General features: G+C 36.7%; 1 protein-coding gene across 1 annotated transcript; it reads right to left on the bottom strand.

Annotated features, from left to right (window-relative positions):
* Positions 1-1,782: 1,782 nt before the first annotated feature.
* On the bottom strand, positions 1,783-21,278 carry ARL14EP (ARF like GTPase 14 effector protein). Its single transcript, XM_082683262.1, has 4 exons — positions 21,105-21,278; positions 8,222-8,721; positions 6,082-6,209; positions 1,783-5,049 (listed from the first exon to the last, which is right to left on the bottom strand). Exons 2-4 carry the CDS (start codon positions 8,642-8,644, stop codon positions 4,821-4,823), a joined length of 780 nt encoding a protein of 259 aa, XP_082539388.1. The 5' UTR covers positions 8,645-8,721; positions 21,105-21,278; the 3' UTR covers positions 1,783-4,820.
* Between the last annotated feature and the right edge of the window lie 971 nt (positions 21,279-22,249).

Raw genomic sequence — 22,249 nt, 5'->3', positions numbered from 1 at the left:
GCCAGAATTTACTGAATATTCCCGAACTGTTTTACCTCTCAACGTCAAGATTAAATTTGTACTTCACCAAAAAACTGGCAGAACTCACTCACATGGTACCAGTATTGCCACCATTACTTGATCTTATGCTACCAACTAACTGATTCAATTAAAAAAAACAAACAAACAAAAACTAAATACTACCTTGAAGTCTAAATCACAAACTTGGGCTACCAAAATATAATTAAAACCAAAATTTAATGTGTATTTCCAAAGTTGTTTAATGTGACTGATTCGTTGTTGGTAACAAAGGGATACTTACAGAGACAGTATTTACCTGCTGAATTGTTTCCTTTTATTGGCCGTATGCTTCCATCCTGGTTTTAGAGAAGTTCTCTTAAAGAAAAATTCTACAACTCTGACCCGGGTCTAGTTTTCATATTATTTTATTAAAGAAGTGTGCCCTTGCCTCAAAGTGTGTCTCTGAACAAAGAACTGAGTAAAAGAAGGATCATCCAGAGTGTTTACAATGAAAACCATGCATTAGCTAACAAAGTTGGGAGTACTGGAGGGCTTTGGACATTCTAAAAGTATTTGTAAGCATTTTACTTTTGATAAGGCCATTTATCTCAAAACCATAGCTGAAGATTATGGCCAACTCTTTAATAAAACAGTTGTCTGCTTGCAGTGATATGAAATAAAAAACTGAAGTTTTAAAATCATTAAGTGTCTTACAAAGAAATTTTTTCCCTCATGGCTTTAAGGGGAAAAAAATTAATACACTTAGTTTAAGTGCCATTGATAGGGCTGTGATTAAATACTTTCAAACTGCACTTCAAGATGCAGTCTTACTAACTCAACTACGTTAGTAACATTTTATCTGGTAAATCTCCTTCATCTTCGCAGTCAACCCTCACAACTATGCCATTACAAATCATCTAAAAATTGGGGGTATAAATTCTATAGGAATTTATAATGCCTTTCAAACTAAACGTTCAATGGAGTGTTTGATAATTTCTAAGTAGATAAAAGCATTATTTTCTCCAAGTCTCTCAACTTTATAAAAATAAGTGAAATCCAGAAGTGCCCGTGCGTATTTTCCTATCCTCCCTTATATTCCTAAAAAAAGAAACCTGGCTGAGTCCTGCCGGGTGAGACCTAAGAATGTTACAAAGAGAAACCTTTCTACTTCCAGGGTTCTTTAAAAGATCCCACTTCAATGTAATTACCCGTGTTCACAGTTTAATAAAGAGATTAAGCATTAAGTAGCAGCAGCGGAGCTTACTTACATCCAGATACCAGCAGATGTCAGCAAAAACTAAGGCAGTGCCACAAGACGTCGGCCAAGGACCTTAAGCTATTTCTTTCAGGGTACTCGCAATGTAAACAGAAAATCTCCAATTACCTGCACATTGTTCCCAAACACATTGTTCCCAGGCCCAGGATAGGTGGGGAGGAGAGGCCACAGTGGATCCATCTGCCTTTTCAGCACAGCAACAGCTCTTTCAAAGAACTGAGCTGCCCAGATTTTGTCCAACAAAACTCACCTACAACATGTTATGTTACAAACATACACTTCAGACAGCCATTCCTGTTAGAAAAAACAAACTTTTTGTGTGTTTGTTTACAGAACACTCATATTACCTGGGCTCTGCAATATGTGTTTAGGGGTTATGAACATGGAATATTCGAGAGGACATTAATGCATTTTTCTGGAGAATTTTCTGTCAGGTGATAGAACAGCTTGTTATAAAGAAGTAGATATAACATTTTAAAATAGAAGAATCTCAAGTGTAATATTCCCCCCCCCCAAAGATTTTATTTATTTCTTTGACACAGAGAGACACAGTAAGACAGGGAACACAAGCAGGGGGACTGGGAGAGAAGTAAGCTTCCTGCTGAGCAGAGACCCTGTTGCAGGGCTCAAGCCCAGGACTCCAGGATCATGACCTGAGCCAAAGGCAGATACTTAATGACTTGAGCCACCCTGACGCCCCTCAAGTATAATATTTCAAAGATAACTATTTTCTTATACTTGTAAAAGAAATAGGAATAGAATCACATGGGATGCCATTTACTTCAAACATATACATGCATTTTTACTTTAACATTTGTGGCCAATACTGTGTAAGGCCAATCTTTATGGTCTTAACATTAACTTCTCCAGCAGGATCTATATACAGCAGAAGTGTTTGTATCACTTTATTTCTGCTTGTTAGACTAATAGTATCAGAAAATAATTTAGTCATCTGGAACTATACTTAGGCAAAATATAAAAAGAATCTAGACAATTTAATTGTATTCTGCATGTCTGTAATTCTGTATTAAAAAATAGTAAGTGAACTCATGATGTAATTTTCCCAAAACACAGCTTTTATTATAGCGTACCCTAAATTAGACATACCTCTCTCTGTAAACATTGTGCATGCTCATGAAAAGTCCAGTTTCCTAAATAGGTATAATGAACAAATAAAAGCAAAACTGTTCAAGAAATTTACCCTTGAAACTTAAGTTAACTATTACCATCTTTGAAAAATAATGCAGAAATGTTCCACTAAGGAATGCTGAAATAGAAACAATTTGAAATTTAAAGTCATTTATTCTTTTGAAAATATATTTGTTTTAAACAACAAAAAACCTAAGATTTAAATCTGTCCCTTAAATAGCTTAAGCAATATACTAAATCATACTTACTTTGAACCAACAAAACACTGGCAGTAATGCAACTAATGTCTAATGAACCCAGAAGTTCAGATAAAATTAGAAGTTTGTGTGTCCTCTATAACAAAATTTTTCCTTAATTCGGAAAAAAAAAATCTAGCATCCAATTTAAGTATATAAAGCCAAAATATTCTTTTTGCCAGTGCTCTTTTGAAATGTGAATTGATATTAACCATACCTACTAACCATACTTCTGATAACTAGGCCAGTGACAACTGTAACTTAATTACAATTTCATGGTTCAAAGTGGCATTCCATCAAAGTAAACAGATACCAGAAGTATACAGGAGTAAAAATAAACCTCTACTAGTCAATTTAATCAAACTGGTCGTATAAATTTCGTTTCAATGGCTAGTAAGTATTTCAAACTGCTAAAAGTTCATCTGATTAAACTAAAGTACTCTAATATAGGGAAAACCAAGCAAAAACCTAGTTTAGTGGCAATGTCCTAGATGGTAAGATTTTAGACAGATAGGTAGCTGCTTAAAAAAAGACCAGTTATCACCCACTCTTATCCTCCAAACAGCACCCATACAAATCCCATAAAAACCAGTACATTAAGATGCAATTTTCAAATAATTTATACTCTCTCTCAACCAGTGTTTCTCTAACTTTTTTTCCCTCATTATTACTCCCTTACAGCTTTCAGGCCTTTTAATCCTAATTACCACCCCATTAAACTTTAATACCATCGATACAATGTATCCCTATTTATGTATTATATGTATATCCATGCTATCCATGCTTTATACAAAGAATGAGATTTTTTCTATCAAGAACATACTTTTACCAAGAAAGTCTGGTCTAAACAATGAAAGGTTTACAATACTAAGGCTTTTTTTTTTTTTAAGGGTAAATTGTGAGATAAATTTTAATATTTAGATATGTAGATTATTTTTAAAATACTTTTAATCAACCACCTAGTTTTATCAGAATTAATTTTTCCTGTAGTAGGTGGACACTGTTCTCAGCTACAGTCCTTAGCTTGCATAATAGTGCAGGACCATAAAAAAATAGCCATTCAAAGCAATCTTAATAATCAATGGGGGAAAAATATTCTGTGACCTTTAAAAAATCTGTCAAAATATTAAAAACTCACTCAGTTATAAACAAAAAACCCCTGAAAACACTGTAAAAAAGTATGTTGGTATACTGTAATTTAAAACATCAGAAACATTGAGAAAGTATTATTTCACTGTAAAAAACTAATCAAAAGGGGTTTGAACAGTACTTGCCTTTTTGTTAACTTAGGATACTAAGTAAGCATCTATTCTATGCCATTGCAAACTGTCATATTCAAGTTTGGATCAGTTTCCACCATTTTATCATTTGTACTTTCAATGTTGCAAAATAACTAATCTTTAACGTGAAGTTTTTACCATCACTTCCTCTGGGACCTATTCAACCTTCTCGTCACACCAATTTCCTTATTACATGAAGCTTGTCTCCATGAGGTTCCCTCAGCTGCATACTGAGACTCAACATTCCCATCAGTGATTTCTTCTAACTCCACTTACCATTCAGTTTAAATCTCACATCTAGCATTACCATTTTTCATTTCTTCACTCATTTTTATCTTTGTTGGCCAGTTCTTTTGATGATCTACTTTTGCAAAATGTCACATGGGTGACAAGGAGACAACACAACCACATGCTTTGCTGTGAGTGCACTGAGTGACAGATGTGCAGTAACCAATCACTAGCAGAATTTGAGAGAAGTACTGTGATTGGTCAGTGATGATGAAGCACGTCTGTTACATAACGATCTTTGGACCAAAGGGCTATCAGGGAAGTCTGTACTTCACCTAACTGCTCACAGTACAGACCGTGCTAACTGAAATTTGAACTGTGCTAATGGAGGACTGTCTTTGTTTGCATCCTTGTTAACACTGACCCAGACAGGCTTAAAGAGAACTGCTGAGGAATAGCCCATCTACATTTACATCAGAAAATGAATCTTAAAGCACCCTAAATGCAACTTTAGTGCCCAGTGAGTGTATGTTGAGGTGGTTTTCAAATTCTCTGTCATTTGGCAATCAACTTTGAAAATTTATCTTAGGATGATAGAGTTTTAGAAATAGAGAAGCCATCTTTAAAGAGCCCAGAATTTGATACCACAAATTATCCAGCATGTTTGTTATGAATGATTTCTCCTCCTTCGATTTCGATTTGCTCGTACAGCCACTTGCGGTCACAGCGGCATTCGGCTCCACATTTGGTGGAACCACAGGCAGGACAAGCATAGAAACATCCTAAACAGTCTTCATCGAGGCAGTCACAAAGGTCCATTCCACTGAAAATTAGGAGACCCTGGCTATCATAGACCTTACTCTTCGCGGGTATCACTTGTCTGTAAAATAAAACACAAGACGAATTATACCTCCCAAACACAATATTTTTGAACATGTTTTTGAAAATAAGGTAATGAAAACAAATGTAAGGTGTAATATTTTGAATTAGGGATGATGACCTACAAAACTAGCACTTAACTTACCAGACTCAAGCCTACGCTATAATTAGTAGTAAATGAACTCTGTTGTGAGAAGAGACCTCATTCTAAAGTGTGGAGACAAATCCAAGCCTGAATATGCTTCTAGAAGTCCATTTAAAAGTCAACTCAGTCCATTCCTTTACCATTTCCAAAAAATATATTTGTTTGAAGTATTATCCCCTTACCTTAACAGCAACAACAGAGAATGGCAGCTTAATAGTGGGACATTCTGTTGGTTACCAATCTCTTTCTATGACCCTACTTGTTTTTATACTGCAATTAATCTGTTTCTTGTTCTTTAATATACTCTAGCAAATATGGCTTAAAAACAATTAAATGACTCAGTGGAAAATCTTAACAGATGGAATAAATGGCATATGTAGAAAATAATTCTGAATGATTATACTAACATTTCTTTGTCAACCTGTACTTTAGAAATGTTCAATTTAAAAAGTCATATTCTAAACAATTTAGTTTTCTCAATCATTCTGTTGACTGTACCATAACTGTTTCTATTTTAGACATGTAAAAAATAAAAAGCAACCTTGAATTCTTCTAAGATTGACTTTTTGGCTGCCACCCATAGAGAAGTGATATACCAATTATATAATACCAATACTTTTAAAAAATTGTTTTAGGTGTAATATGTTTAAATTTGAATTCTCATGCCAAAAATGTTAACTTGTTCACTTTGTTGACTCTTTCTTAAAAATAAATTTTTAGAGTTGAAAAGGATGCCTTGATTTTTATGCAGTCCTTGGATATTCTTACTAATCCTAGATCTTCTAATTTAAAACATCTACCCAGAAAATTCAAAACTTAAAATAGTGAAGCAATACAACTCCATCTGAAGCAGCAAGTTAATAGGTCTTCAGTGAACACAGAGCCTACCTGTCAGAACCAGCAGCTGCATTTTTTGTGAGCCTTCTTTTTTCTCTTTTACCAGTTTCTGGAGCAAATTCAGTTTGTTTCCCTGGGTTTGCAAACTGCAATGACCTCAAAGCTTTTGCAGTTCTTCCCTGAAAAAAGGTAAACAAATTATCAACTCAAATCTTGACAATCTACCATGAAGAGATTAATATTTAACTTAATGTTAATCCAGATTATTCCTTAATCTGAAGGACAGTCTGGAATTCACAAAAAAATAAGAAAAAGGTTTTAGAGCCCAAGTGCAAACTTTATACAGCCCTAGACAATATTCGAAGTTTACAGGTTAATTTAGTTGTAATATTTTCATTACCTAATTTTAGTCTCTGGCATATCAGGAGGGGCAATAGGCATGGTAAAAACTGCAATGGCTGTTGCTGAGATGGGAGAAAACAAAGAAAAACTGCTGTATAACCCATTGGCATAATGCTGAGGTTCCTGGGCCACCTGGCAGTGGAGTATATGTATGACTCATGATCTTGGGGTGCTGAGTTCGAGCCCTATGTTGGGTCTGGAAGTTACTTAAAAAATATTAAATCTTTTAAAAAAAACAAAACTGGGATGCCTGGGTGGCTCAGTTGGTTGGATGACTGCCTTTGGCTCAGGTCATGATCCTGGAGTCCCGGGATCGAGTCCCGCATCCGGCTCCCAGCTCCACGGGGAGTCTGCTTCTCTCTCTGACCTCCTCGCTCATGCTCTCTTTCACTGTCTCTCTCTCAAATAAATAAAAAAAATCTTTGAAAATAAGCAAATAAATAAATAAATAAACCAAAACTGAGGTTCCTAATATGATCTTGAGTTCTTAAGGAAAGGTTCTACTTTATATATTTTTAATTTTAAATTTTTTATTTAATTTTTTAATTTTTATTTTATATATTTTTAAAAGCAGAGAGGTAATATGGTTTCAAGTTCTGAAATAGTATTATCATCTTTTTAAAAAGCTTTGGTAAAACAAAATTTTGATGGTTAGGAATTTAACCATCATTATTATAATGAATTCTATATATATCATATAAATAATATATAAATATATTTATATATATAATATTCTATAGCATTATACATATATAATGAATTAATGATTCACAATTTGGGGAAAAAAAACAGTTTATGTGATATATTCTACAAGAGCAACAAATAAATGAAATGGACAAAACTCTAAAGTGACAGCAGCAAGAACCTAGTATGAACTGCAAGAGAACACTGGGTCCTAGAGATATGCCTCTGAGGGGTGAACAAAAGGGAAGCACTACATATAATTTAAAATTTTAATTATCTTTTAATTTGGCTTATTAATATAATGAAAAGGAGGAAATTGAGAAAAATATCCCAGCAGCAAGAATTATAAATTGGTTATAAGTAGAAATTTTGAGAAGTGCTCCTTTGATATACTTGTCTTTGTTCTACACCAAAGATAGCTTTATGAAATCTCAGTTTTTTTCTCATATAGTTAAATAATCAAAACGTAGGAATGTGAAAAAGGGAGTTATAAATATTTAGTATTTACAATGTAAAAATATATGCTTTTGACCATAGGGAGTTCTTAAATTAGCAAGTAAGAACTCAGAGCTAGAAGCAATGGAAACTCACAAGCAACTAAAAAACCCAAACAAAAATGGTAATTGTGCCAAAGGAGAAAGAAAGGTTGAAGAAACAATTATTGCAAATCACTTCTCTGGTGTTCATTTTAAAGCGGTCATTTTTAAGTCCTTCATATAAAAGGGGAATTCATTTTGCTATACAGATCCTCACTGGCTGGCAGGTCTCACTGAGTTACTTTGGTATTAGAAAAGAAACTAAGATAACAATTAAGTCCTGGCTTTACCAGAATGTTCTAAAAGCCACCCTCAACATCTTAGCCCTAGGAGTTATAGCTGGAGTCTTGGACATAATACGCTATTCCATTCTCTTCCATTCTCAAGCTTATTTTATTATCCAGTCCGGGTATACAGAAATATTTATAAACACCATTTATTTTTACCTCCCCAGCTTTAATTCATAATTAGTATAATAAATAATAACATAAATATGATTTCTTTACAATTCGACAAAACCGCACACTGTGAAAATAAGACAGCAGGAAAAAAATGAATGCTATACATACATCCGAATCAGGTTTTCTTCTCTGCCGGTCTTCAGAATCAACATCCACACTTCCATTGATTATCTGTGTACATTTTGGACAAAGCTTCCAACCAGGTACAAGCTGCCTTCCAAATTTTGCACTCAGAAAAGTGGCATCATCTAAGTCAATTACATGCAAATTTTTTTTGGCTAGTTTTTTGTGTATGTTAAATGGGTCACAACATGACTTCTGCAAATCCTCAAATCTGTCAATGTAAATTTTTGCATGATGGAAGCAAATGGTATTGTTCCCAGAAAGTGTCATTCCAGTTCTAAGTTGAAGTAAAAGCATATCATTTGATGACAATTCTTGCAAAGTCTTGAAACCAGTGTGACGAGTGTAGTAGGTTTTATGGCACTCGTTTGTGGTACGAAGCTGAACTCCAACTGAACATGGATCCATCACTCTGGATTCGAGCAAATTTCCCCTGCTTGATTTTGTTTCGGGATCACTCTCTAGTAGGTCATGTGCTGATTGCCCTAGAGAAAACACTGAAGTCAGATTTGTGCTGCAAAATTTTTATCTGGGAAACTGAAAAGGCATTTGATAAAATTCCACACTTATTTAAAAGAAAGAAACTCTTAGCATGCAAGGACTAGAAAGACATTCACCAAAAGCTTACAGTAAACATTATTTAATCATAAAACATTAGAAGCATTCCCTCTAAAGTTAGATTACAAAAGAATACCTGCTATTTAACACTGTATTTTTTTTTTTTTAAAGATTTTATTTATTTGACAGACAGAGGTCACAAGTAGGCAGAGAGGCAGGCAGAGAGAGGAGGAAGCAGGCTTCCTGCTGAGCAGAGAGCCTGATGTGGGACTCAATCCCAGGACCCTGGGATCATGACCTGAGCCGAAAGCAGAGGCTTTAACCCACTGAGCCACCCAGGTGCCCCTATTTAACACTGTATTAAAGCTTCCACTTAACATTGTATTAACAGGGATTGAGAAGAAGAAGTACTACTCAAAGATGACATAAATATCTACACAGAAAATACAAAAGGTTCAACAGATGAGCTATTAAAACTAGTTAGGTAATTCAACAATGATGCTGGAAACCTAAAACATTAAGAGACCTTACAAAATCAATCCTACAAAAGACATGCAAGACTTTTATGGAGAAAATCATCAAACAAAAATACAAAAAGGATCTCCTAAATAAATGTAGAAATTAATCATGGGAAATCTTACTGAGGCATATAAACTCCCTGGGAATTTATCTGTAAATTCAGTATTATTCCAGTCAAATCCCAGCAGGTATTCCACCCACTCCCCTTTGGAATTCAGCAGTTGGTTTATATGGATGAGTAAAAATCCAGTCAAGATAGCCTTGAAGGAAAACAAAGTTGGGTATTTATTTGCCATAAAGCTGTTATAATTAAAAGTGTGGTGTTTAGTATAACAGTAGTATAGACAAATGTAGAATAGTATAGACGAATAGATCCATAAAAAGATGCGGCTTGGTGTAGTATATGACATGTGATTTTATAAAATCAGTGGGTACTGTGCATTAATGGGGAAAAGACTGAATGAAATATTAGGGGGTAAGCAGCTAACCACATGGAAAAAGACAAGACTAAGATCTCTTTCTCACAAAAATCAACTCCAGATGGATTCAAGAATGGAACAAGAAAAGAAAAACTGTACTAATGTTTCTAAGAAAACACGGAAGACTTTGCAACATAGGGATAGAGAATGTCTCAAACAAGAAAGCACATACCAAAGGAAAAGATGGATACATTTGATTATATGTCAAAATTAAACATTTCCTTATAAATCTAAAGGAGGAAAAACAGCCAAACTTGAAAGCTATGGTTAGGATTATTATCCCAAATATACATTAAAAATTCTGACATTTACAGATCAATTAGAAAATGACAAAGAACCCATTAGAAAACTAAGCACACAGAGGCACCTGGGTGGCTCAGTTAAGGTCTGCCTTTTGCTCAGGACATGATCCCAAGATCCTGGGATCCAGCCTCGCTTTGGGCTACCTTTCAGCGGGTAGTCTGCTTTTCCCTCTCCCTCTGCACCCTCCCCCCACCGGCTCATGATTCTCTTCCTCTCGCTCTCTCTCAAATAAATAAAATCTTAAACAACAACAACAACAACAACAACAAAAACTAAGCAAATACAGATACTCAACTCAAGGAAGAGAACAAAACAGCCAATAAATGCATGCAAAGATGTTCAACCTTTATAGTTATTAAAAAAAAAAAAGGTGCAAACTGAATACCATTTCTCAAACACTTGCTGAGCAAAATTTTAAAAATCTGATAACCTAGTGCTGGTTAAAATGTGGCCAACTCTTACATGCTCCTTATACATTGACAGGAATGTAAACTCTAACTGCTTCAGAGTCTTTCTGGCAATTTCTCACAAAATTAAACAAGTCTACATCCCAGGACCTTGCACTTTCTGGTCTAGATGTCTGCCAAAAAAATAAATGTCCCAAAAGAGCACAAGGACTTTTGTGTATTTATTGTCTTTGAGCACTGTGTATTTACATTTGAGCATTTACTGTCTTTGACAGTGAAAAGTTGGAAATTACCTAATTTTAAGGACGAGAAACCATGGATTACTCAACACTCCTATAGGACAGTTAACCACAGGAATTATAAGAATCACCATGGATAAATCTTAAAGATAATCCTAAGTGAAAAAGTTGTAAAAGAATACATTTATGTAAAATTTTAAACACACAAAATAGCGTGCATGGTTTATAGATGAAAATAAGAACCATGCTAAAATATACTTGAGTAATAAATAACAATTTTGTGGTATACATATTTTTTTTTTTAATTTTAAAGATTTTATTTATTTGACAGACAGAGATCACAAGTAGGCTGAGAGGCAGGAAGAGAGAGAGCTCATGTCCTGAGCTGAAGGCAGAGGCTTTAACCCACTGAGCCACCCAGGTACCCATATTTCTAAGGAGGAAGGTACATATATTTCTAAGGAGGAAGGAAACTTTTAAAAAAGAGATTTATGGAAGATTAAATTGAAGGCATGTACACAGTGTTTTCATTATTTTCTGTACTTTCCATCTAAAAGTTTTCATAAATATTTTTCAAAGCAAATACAAAAACTTAGTTGAATTCCTTTTTTTTTTTTTTTAAAATATTTTATTTATTTATTTGACAGACAGAAATCACAAATAGGCAGAGAGGCAGGCAGAGAGAGAGGGAGGAGCAGGCTCCCGGGGGAGCAGGCTTCCCGCGGAGCAGAGAGCCTGATGAGGGGCTCCATCCCAGAACCCCGGGGACATGAGCCGAAGGTGGAGGCTCAACCCACTGAGCCACCCAGGTGCCCCAACTAAGTTGAATTCTTAAGGAAAAAGTCACAAATACAAGTCAGTAGGAAAAAAAGTATTGAAAATATATGTGAACCACTGAAATCTGGGTGGTGGCAGAGTGTTGAAGTAGCTAGGATTCTGCTATTTTGCAAGTGTTTTTTTAAACTTTGCTCCATATTAAAAAACAATCAAACAAACAAACAAAAAAAACTGGTTAGAAAGCTTAGATACTTCCCAGCGTTTTCCTCAGAAAAAAACCAGAATCATATAAAAACACATACAAAGATGACTCTGGTCTCATGTAATAAAAAATAGTGAATACATATATATCTGTTCTCAGTTAAAATACTGTATTTAAAAAGTTAAAAAATAGAATATAATCTAAAGTTCAAAATGTCACTGGACATTTTTAACCTAAAATGTTTAAAAGCTAATTAAGATGGAGCATATTTATATATTTTTATTCTATTTCAACCAACTTTTAAAATTTAACTTCCTAGTAATGGTGTCTAGTGCATCAGATAAAATAGCTTGTATTATACAAATAATTAAATTTCTTTTAACAGAAATGTGGGTTAAAATAAATGAAGGAATAGAAGAGAGGAAGCCAGAGATACAGTTATAAAACAACAAACTATGCTGTACTGTACTGTAACAGACACGGGACAGAAGTCTGGCTCTGACCTTAACAATCAACACAAAGAAAGAAACTTGATTAACAACCTCCTTAGCACATTATGGAAACTCCTAATGTTTTCTCTCTCATTGATGCTTGATTCCTTACATTTGTAATAACTATCACCAATTTGTAGCCACTGATCTGTGATTTTCTGAACATAAAATTATTTCTAAGCATTCAAAGACTTGGACTACCTTGACCATATTTAATAGGAAAAGCATCTAGGAACTTTGAAATTTGTTTTAGAAATTCGGTTTGTCCATAGAACTAATACATTTTTACCCACTAGGAAATTCTTTTCCTTGGCTACTGGGAAATTTGTTCCTTTAGTTTCCTTTTATCTTTTTTTTTTTTCTCCATTCTCAACTTATTTTATTTGAGGCAGGTATTACCTTGATACAAGACCAAGGACATTCCAAAATAGGAAATAAATAAATAAATAAATAAATAAATAACTTAAAAGACCAAAATTCCTTGTGAACATAGGCAAAAAATTCATAAAAACAATTTAGTACACAGAATCCACAAGTCACAACCATCAAAAGTGTCACTAAATTGGGTGCCTGGGTGGCTCAGTGGGTTAAAGCCTCTGCCTTCAGTTCAGGTCATGATCTCAGGGTCCTGGGATAGAGCCCCGCATAGGGCTCTCTGCTCAGCAGGGAGCCTGCTCCCCACCCCCCCCTCCCACCGCCTGCCTCTCTGCCTACTTGTGATCTCTGTCTGTCAAATAAATAAATAAAATCTTAAAAAAAAAAAGTGTCACTAAATTAAGAAATACTCAGGAATAATCTTAACAAAACATGGAACGTCTCTACACTAACATCTACAAAATTTGTTAATATTTTAAAAGACCAAAATAAATAGTGAGATATACCATACCCCAAGACACAAAACTGGTTGATTGTCTGTTCTCCTCATGTTAATTTATAGATTCAATGCAATCATAATCATAAATTAATAAGCTTCATCTAAAATTTACACAGAAATACAAAGGACTTCCTACATCCAAAACAACCATAAGAAAGAATAAAGCTGGAAGGCCTTCCAGTCCAATCAGAATGGACTTACTCTAATCAGGATGGTATGGAATCATCTTTTTTTTTTTTTTTAAAGATTTTATTTATTTATTTGACACAGAGAGAGAGAGACAGCGACAGAGGAACACAAGTAGAGGAAGCAGGAGAGGGAGAAGCAGGCTTCCTGATGAACAGGGAGCCCAATGTGGGACTTGATCCCAGGGTCCTGGGATCATGACCTGAGCTGAAGGCAGACACTTGTTGACTGGTGCCCTGGTATGGAATCATCTTAAAGACAGATATATACATATCAGTGGGATCAAATATAAACCCAAGAGATATATATACCCATTTATATGCACAAGTGATTTCTGGTTAAGGTATAAAGCCAATCCTATGGGAAAAGTCAGGTTTTCAACAAGTGGTTTTGAAATAAATGGATATCCATATGAGAAAAATGAATATTGGCCAGTACCCTACACTACAGATGAAAATCAAGATAGTTCATAGTCTTCAACACTAAAGTTAAACTAAAGACTTCTGGGGAAAGCACTGGAGCCCATATTTATGATGCTGTGTAGACAAAGATTCCTCAGGAAACAGAAAGCAATTACCGTACAGAAAACATGATAATTAGGTTTCATAAAGACTACTTTTATTCAACGGAAGTCAAAATTTCAAATATTAATAGGAAAGCCATATATTGAGAGAAAATACGCAAACAGTATTTATCAGCCAAATCCTTGCATCCAGATTAAAAAAACTGTAACTCAACAATAAAAAGACAAACCATTAACATTGGCAAAAGACTTAAGTAGACATTTCAAAAAGCAAGATATATAGACAACAGACAGCACATGAAAAACTGACAGCCATTAAAAAGAATAAAATCTTGCCATTTGCAATGACACGAATGGAGCTAGAGTATATTATGCTAAGTCAAATTAAGTCACTCAGAGAAAACAAATACCATATGATTTCACTCATGAACTCTATGGGAAGGGGGAAAGGAGAAAAAGGGGAGAGGGAACAACCCATAAGAGACTCTTAATGATAGAGAACAAACTGAGGGTTGATTGAAGGAGGTCGGTAGGAGGTAGGTTAGATGGGGGATGGGTATTAAGGAGGGCACTTGTGATGAGCACCGGCTGTTATATGTAAGTGATGAATCACTGAATTCTACTCCTGAAACCGATATTGTACTGCATGTTCACTAAAATTTAAATAACAAAATGAAAATAAAAAATAAAAAAAATTCCAGTGAATGTGTACTGCAGTATCACTGAAATAGTGCAATCTCTAAAGACCAAGTAAGCAATTGTTCATGTGTTTACTTTCCTTTTATCTTTTCTAAATTACTACATAGTTCATGAGAGTTTATTAGCAAGACTCTAAGTTGTGCCAGTGTACTTAAGTGATCTCCCTTATAAAATCAGAAATATGATTAAACTCCTACTAAATCATTTTTTTTCTGGTAAGTACTTGCTTGGACATCTTCCACAACAGCATAAATTCTTTTATTAAACTTAAACCACTATGAACCTGCACTCCTAGTTGGAGAGTACAGTGTTAAATGTGTTTTTAATTCAACTTAACCATGACCCTATCAGTCCTTGAAAACACCCTCTTCTGGTAAACAGGTGCTTCCAACTATTTTGAGCTCTTGGCACACTTTTGAGTACTAGAACTTTTGGAGGAACACTTGAAGGAATTAAACTGTTGCACAATACCATTTTATTAGCAGCCATTCCTCAGGCCTCACTGTTAGAGTAAATTTACTATTAGAGTTACCAGGTAAAATACAGTATGCTCAGTTAAATATGAATTTTAGATAATGCATATATTTTAATTGTATCCCAAATACTGCTAAAAAGTAATTTGGTATTTGTCTGAATTTCAAATTTAAATGCACACCCCATATTATTTGCTAAATTTGGTAACCTCATGTACTATGAATTTTTTACATCTTCCAGTAAGTAGAGATGTTTCTTTGGTATCAGCTTCACATTATGCCCTACTTCTTACCTGTTGCTAAAAGAAAGCTGAACTCCCCACTAATAAATCACAGGACCTGCTCAGTTTAAAATTAAAATGTCCTAACAGAAGGTAAACTTCCAATTACAGTAAAAAAAAAATAATAAATTTTCCACACTGATTAAAACTCAATGGCACAACTGTACCACTCATTTAAAACTGTCATAGTAAAAGGTATACACCTGAATTAATGAAGTCTTACTGCTTAAAGTCTTACCTTCAGTTTGTTTCCTGATCTACTATTACGCAGTTTGTTCATGCACAGCTAATGCAGGGCTAAAGGAAAAGTCAGGTTAGCTCAAGGTGCACAAAATTTCAGCCAGTGGTTACTGCCTGCCTTCTAAAAATTACAGCCTCTGGCTGCTCCTCCCCTGTTGTATTACTCAATGCCCTTATTTCTGTCTTCCTTCCCTAAAGTTCTGCTGTAGAGCTCCTTGGATCTGTTTCCCAGCAACTTCTTTTCCTAGCTTTGGTCTATGTTCTAGCAATGTGGCCACAATGAATATTTATTATTTTCTTCAAGTGACAATCCAATAGCTTCATTTTGTTGTCTTCACCTGTATGATGCAATGTTCTCCAGGTAATGATGTAATGATTAATCTAACACCTTTCTTAATTAAAAATCAGAAATGCCCTACTATTCACTGTCTACGAACCAGTACTTCACAATCAGCTGGGAACCTATTAGAAAAGAAGAATCTCAGTATGGACCATAGACTTACTGAATCAGGATCCATATTTAAAAAAAAAAAAAATCCCCAGGTTATATGTAAGCATATGTTTGAGATCCACTGCTTTAGGTAATTCAGTTAAGAGAATATTAACCAAACATTTCCATATTTGTAAAGTGTATTTTTTAAAAAAGGAAAATACACACTCACACATGAACTTGCCTTCCAGGAAGTCTGACATTTAAGGAAGGTTATGAAGGGAGGAGTCATAAATTTGATAAAACAGATGTATAAAGAACTATGCATTGTTGAAAGCAGAGATGTCAAGGTTTTCACGTTCTGATTACAAGAGCTGTGGGTCTTCCACGGCCTTGCTTCCACTATTTCAGAACTGACAACTGTAAAGGTTAGCAAGGCAAATGCAATTCTTGTCTATATTCTTGTAACTTCTGTCTAATGGGAGTTTCAATGGATTCCCTGGCCCACTATAGAAGACCATTTTGCCTCCATGTGCTCATTTATTTTAATATTCCTGATCAAGAAATATGTCTGTTCTTTTGTCATTTAAACTGGTTATAACATCTTACCAGTTCCCTCATTAGTAGGGAAACAAAATCTGTGTGTTCATAATTTCACAATGTGTGCGACAGTCATGATTTTACTTCTGCCCCCTCTTTTTGTGGAACTTTGTGTGTGTGTAAAATTCTTTTAAACATAGCAAGAGATTAATTTGCTTTAGCTAATCACTTTTACCAGTAAAATATTTAGTATTCATCATGGAAGAAGAAAAAAAAGTACTGCTTTTTAATGGGTAAGATGAAAACCAGTAACAAATGAAAAACCTCAAATGCATTCATTTAGACCTGTTTAATTTAGTTCTTTTGCCCCACCTTTGGGAAGATTTTTACTATGATAAAAATGAGATCTAGGTCTTCAAGTACTTTTTTCAATTACACCTAGTAAAGTAGGATTTATAAATACTAATACTTAATTAGTCACTAAGTCTCCTAAGGCCTTCCTCTAGAGGTGTGGGCGAATTTTATTTGTATACTTATTTTCCATTTCAAATAGCAAAAATGCCTTTTGAGAAGTTAATTTTATCTGGAACCTGTGTTTGTGATTCTTTAAGAGTCATGGTCAAAGAAACCTTACATTCCTCTCCTAATGGCTTTTACAAGACTCTGAGGATACTCCCTTGTTTACAGATGACTAGGAAAGATTCTTTGACTCAGTTATAAATTTGTCAATCTTAAAGATTTATTTGTTTATTTGAGAGAGAAAGGAGAGGGAGAGAGAGAGAGAGAGAGAGAGGGTATGACCACACACAGTTTAGCACACATGGGCCAGTGGAAAACAGAGGGAAAGGGAAAGCCAACTCCCCACTGAGTGGGGAGGCCAATGGGGGGCTTCAGGCTCTATCTCACAACCCAGAGATCATGACCTGAGTCGAAACCAAAAGTCTGCTGCTTTACCGAGCCACTGAGTTGCCCCTATAAATCTGTTAACTTTAACTTCATGTCAAAAGTGACCAACTGTTAGCTATATTTTAAGTATCTCTCCTGCCCCCCAAGTCCCAGAACTTTGGTCCACCCTCAACCAGGGCCCAAAATAACTCCTCCAGAAAAGAGGCTGGCCTCAGGGCAAAACATTCTAGAATCTGTAATCCAATCAAGGTGTCTCTTCTAGCAACCTTTACTCTTCCCTTGAGATGCCGGTAGATCTTTTGATTAGAGAATTTTCTCCATTGCAATAGTTCCCTTTCCCCTATGTGCATAACCCTTTCAAATAAAGTCTTTACTAATTCTGGATTTTTTTTTTATTTGAAAAATCCCTAAAAATTTTTTTGCATTTTGGGTTTCTGGTGCTTTAGGGTTGCCAACATTTTATTCAGTGCCTAAATATAGTATGTTTTCTGATTCTAAAATTAACATTTAATATTCTTATAGCACTCTAGAAGAGTCAAAAGACAAGGTAATAAGTGTGGAATAGATTAGACCCCTTGTTTTACTTCTACCACCTTAGGTAGTAAATAAAATTATTTGTTCCTTGTGTGACTTGAACACTGCAAACTCAAGAAAGAAGTTTGTTGTTTTTTTTTTTCTAAATTGAGGTATAATTTACATGTAACATTATTAGTTTCAGGTGTACAAGGTAATGATTCGACATTTGCATATATTATGAAAGATCACCTCAGTAAGTCGTTAACATCCATCACCACACGGTAACAAATTTTTTTCTTCTGATGAGAACTTTCAAGATTTACTTCTTTAGCAACTTTCAAATATACAACACAGTGTTATTAACTATTGTCACTATGCTTACATTACATTCGTTATTTATTTTATAACTGTTAAGTTTGTACCTTTTGACCCCCTTCAGCCATTTTGTCCACCCCCCTCCTCTGGCAACCACCAATCTGTTCTATGAATTTGTTTTTTGTTTTTTAATAATTAAAAATTTATACATATGGGGGGCACCTGGGTAGCTCAGTCAGTTAAGCGTCTATCTTCGGCTAGACTTACGATCTCAGGGTACTAGGATTGAGCTCATCGTCAGGCTTCCTGCTCATTGTCAGGCTTCCGGCTCAGTCCGCTTCTCCCTCTGCCCCTGCCCCTTCCCTCACTTGTGCCCTCTCCCTCCCCCTTTCACTCTCTCATATAAATAAATAAAAATCTTAAAAAAATAAAATTTATACATGTATATATCTGGATTCTATGGAATAAGCTTTTAAGCATTATCACTTGCTATCCATTACCAAACTCTAAGGCAGGCAGGCTAGATATAGCCGAGCATGCTCATACAAGGAAATCACACTAACAAGCGTTCCTAGTAACACAAGGTCTAGGACATTACTGCAGGGCACCTACAGGATTGAAACAGGACACCACAGCCATCACTGCCACTAACATAGCAGGGAAAGACAAGTTTTTTTTTTTCCTTCCCAAAATTTAGAGGGAGATTTCCCAAAATATTTTCCAATATGTTGGTTTCCCTCAATACAGCTTTTCCAGTTTCCTAATTAGTGGGAAAAAGCATTAGAGAAAATTTAGCCAAACAAGAAATTTGCTGAATTTTTAGGTCAACTTATAATAAGAGTCTTTCCCTTTCATGACAAATGCCTTTTTTCTTTGGGGGTGGGGCAGAAGAGTGCCTTAGAAATTTACAAGGCATTTTCCCAGATTATCTCGTATTTAATGGGAAAAAAAATCATCTGCCCCTCCTTTATGAATCAGCAGTTTTAGTCATAGGCATATACATACTCGTCATGCCTCCTGCAACTGTCAACTTTTTGTACCCATTATCTTCAAATACTAACTTATTCACACAAGTCAATGGACACTAGAAGGGGTGAAGAGCCAAAGGAGATAGTCTTTAATCCTCAAAGAGTCAGGCCCAACAAGGAAGGTAAAGAATTACAAACCAAAATATAGTCAATAGTACCACTTAAAATATTTGGTTAAATATTTGCCTGAGGCTAGTAAGTGCCAGGTACAGCACCAAGCACAAACATCATCTCTTTAATCTTGACAACAGTGAAGTACGATCATCCCCATTTACACATGATGAAACTGAAACTTAAGAGCTCTACTTCCATGCCTAGCACAGAGCCTGTTATACCATTCAAGTTCTTGCTTAACGGAAAAAAGGAAAAAAAAAAAAACCACAAACACTACTTTTACTTTATATGAAGAACCCCTCTTAATCAGGCCCTAATGATTTACTCTAGGTTTACCTAATGTACTCCCCTCAGATTTTTTAATGCTTTGTCTAGCATACTTTCAGATCACTTGGGGAACAATTTAGCAAACCCTTCAGGCTTCCAAATTTGTCATTTGTCTCTAATCTTCTAGTCTTTAAAGGCCAAAGAGAACTGAAATGGGATTTCAACAACTGAGAGATTATTTCCAGACCAAGAAAAATTAGCAAAGTTCTCTTTATTCTACCTGATTCTGAATGTGGCCCAAACCGTCAAACAATACTTAACACTATAGTTGTTGAGTAAGTGATCGTGAAACCAAACTCTAAATCATTCCCTTGAAAATACGTTCATCTCTTCCTAAAAAACAAGAGTCTGGACCATCTAGCATGGCATTACTTGTTCATAAGCCACACGCTCTAGGTCACACTACATGACCTGCAAAGTTCACTTTATAGGGTTCTTCTCTGCTTGGAAAGCCCACGGACCTTTCTGCGCCAGGTAATGCTAACTTATTTTTCGGGGCAGCACCAGTGTCTTTTGCCTATCTGGTGTGCCTTACTCAAATGCTATTATTAATAGGTTCTTCCTTCTCTGTGACTGCAGAACAATTTAACGGTGCATTGAGACTTTTTCTCTATTCTCAGCTGTGGGAAGGCAGGAGCTGTATGGTTATATTTTCCGCATCACCTGAGGCCAAAGAGGAACTGTACTGTTGGTCTTTCAATAACATATTAAGCTCGGTGAGGTCAAGGAATCACCCAGTTCCTGTGTTACAGTCGTGGCTTCTCTGGCATCGACGCCAGCACTTCGTAAACCACGTCTTTGGAATACACGTTTTGAAACTGCCACAATCTCACACCGAGGAGGATGAATCTCTCCAAATCGGGGTGAGCAGGTCCGCAGGATGCTGCACAATTACTCCCACCTCAGCAGCACGGTGGGCACAAGCATGACGCCCCCAGCTGTCAGCCACGTCGTGTTTCAAGCTCCCACATACATCTAAGGATCATTTACTGTATTTATCCTACAGGGATGGGAAAATGAATACTGATCGGCCTCCGGCCTCAACCGAACAGCTAGGGCTAGGGAGATGCTCACTAAAAAATAAATTAAAATAAAAAAAAACGAAACTGGCGCGAACTAGATTCAAGGCCGTAATTACTCTCTAGTAAGCAGCGCAAGCCTAAGTCACAGCTTTGCCGGCCCCCGGTCTTCCGAAAAGAGGCGACCAACCCGCGGAGGGCACAGATGCGACAGAAACTGTGCTGGGTCCTGACACAAGGGGCCCGCAGATGAAGTAGGGCAAGTCGGGCGCTCTGCAGGGTGACGGGCTGCGGGAGGCCTCACGTGTCCGGGCCTCCTCGCCCACCTCTCCTTCCATACCTCCGTGAGCCGGCCCTGGCTCCCCCTCTCCCTCACCGACCGGTCGCGCCCTTCCCAGAGCCTCCCCCCCAATCCCTCCCACCTTAGCTCGTGCTCTCCTCTGCGGAGTTTGGGCTGCACCCGCATTCACGTAGGGCCGACTGGGCGGCCGGCTTTTCCTCACCTCCCCGCGCTGCCACTGAGAGGAGGGCGGATGAGAGCTAGAGAGGCTCAGCGTTACCATAAAGAGGGAGAAGCCTAGAGCGACCCAAGCCTGGCCCGCCTCCCGGGAGGGCGGAAAGGGCGGGGCGGCGTTAATTGGCAGAAGATGCAACGTGAGGCAAGGGTTGCTTCAGAAGCTACCTCAGCTGAGCGGTCGCCTCCGTGTGTGCTCTGAGGTTAGGGAATTGGGAGCTCTCTGGGGCCATTTCTTATAAGATGCAGGTTCAACTGACTTAGATTGTATTCGCAAAGCTCGGCGCCCTTGCGCGAGGCCAGATTTTTGCACCCCCCCCTCTAATCCCTGGAGAGGTGAACGAGTTACAAGAACCTCAAGAACAGACCCTTTATTTACAGCCTCACGTTTTCTGTGATTTCATTTGTTTAAACGAAATGTATTCCCCAATGCATCTCACTTATTAGAAACTATAAAAATAGCTATGTTTATTACTTAAAAGTAAAATGGAGGCTCCAGGAAGATGCTTGTAAAATTTGTGAGGGAAGAAACCGTGTATTTTGTGGACCCTTACCGCCTGTCGCAGTTTAGGTGCTCGGTTTTTAAAGTGGATTTTGTTCATCCAGAGTTCTGGAGAGCTTGTAATCTCTTAGACTGAAGGGTCTCAGCCTCGAATGATTTTCCGGTGCGTGTGGGTGCGGGGAGGGGCACCCAAACGGTTGCTGTTTTGACCAGGCAAGTGGTCAAAATGTGAGACGGGGAAATAAGGCACACCAACACGCCAGCTTGCTAGTAATAGGAAACACACCGATGTAGGTTGATTTATTTTATTTTATTAATTTAATTTTTAATTTTTTTTATTTTTTTTAAACATTTTTTCAGTGTTCCAAGATTCATTGTTTCTGCACCACACCCAGTGCCCCCTGCACTAGATTCCCTCCTTAACACCCACCACGAGTCTCACCCATCCTCCCACCCCTCCCTTCCCAAACCCTCAGTTTGTTTCTCAGAGTCCACACTCTCTCATGCTGGGTCTCCCCCTCCAATTTTACCCCAATTCGGTTTTCCTTTCC

The sequence above is a fragment of the Mustela nivalis genome (assembly GCF_964662115.1).
Source record: "Mustela nivalis genome assembly, chromosome: 9".
Taxonomy (NCBI): domain Eukaryota; kingdom Metazoa; phylum Chordata; class Mammalia; order Carnivora; family Mustelidae; genus Mustela; species Mustela nivalis.
This window is presented reverse-complemented; position numbering and strand designations above follow the sequence as displayed.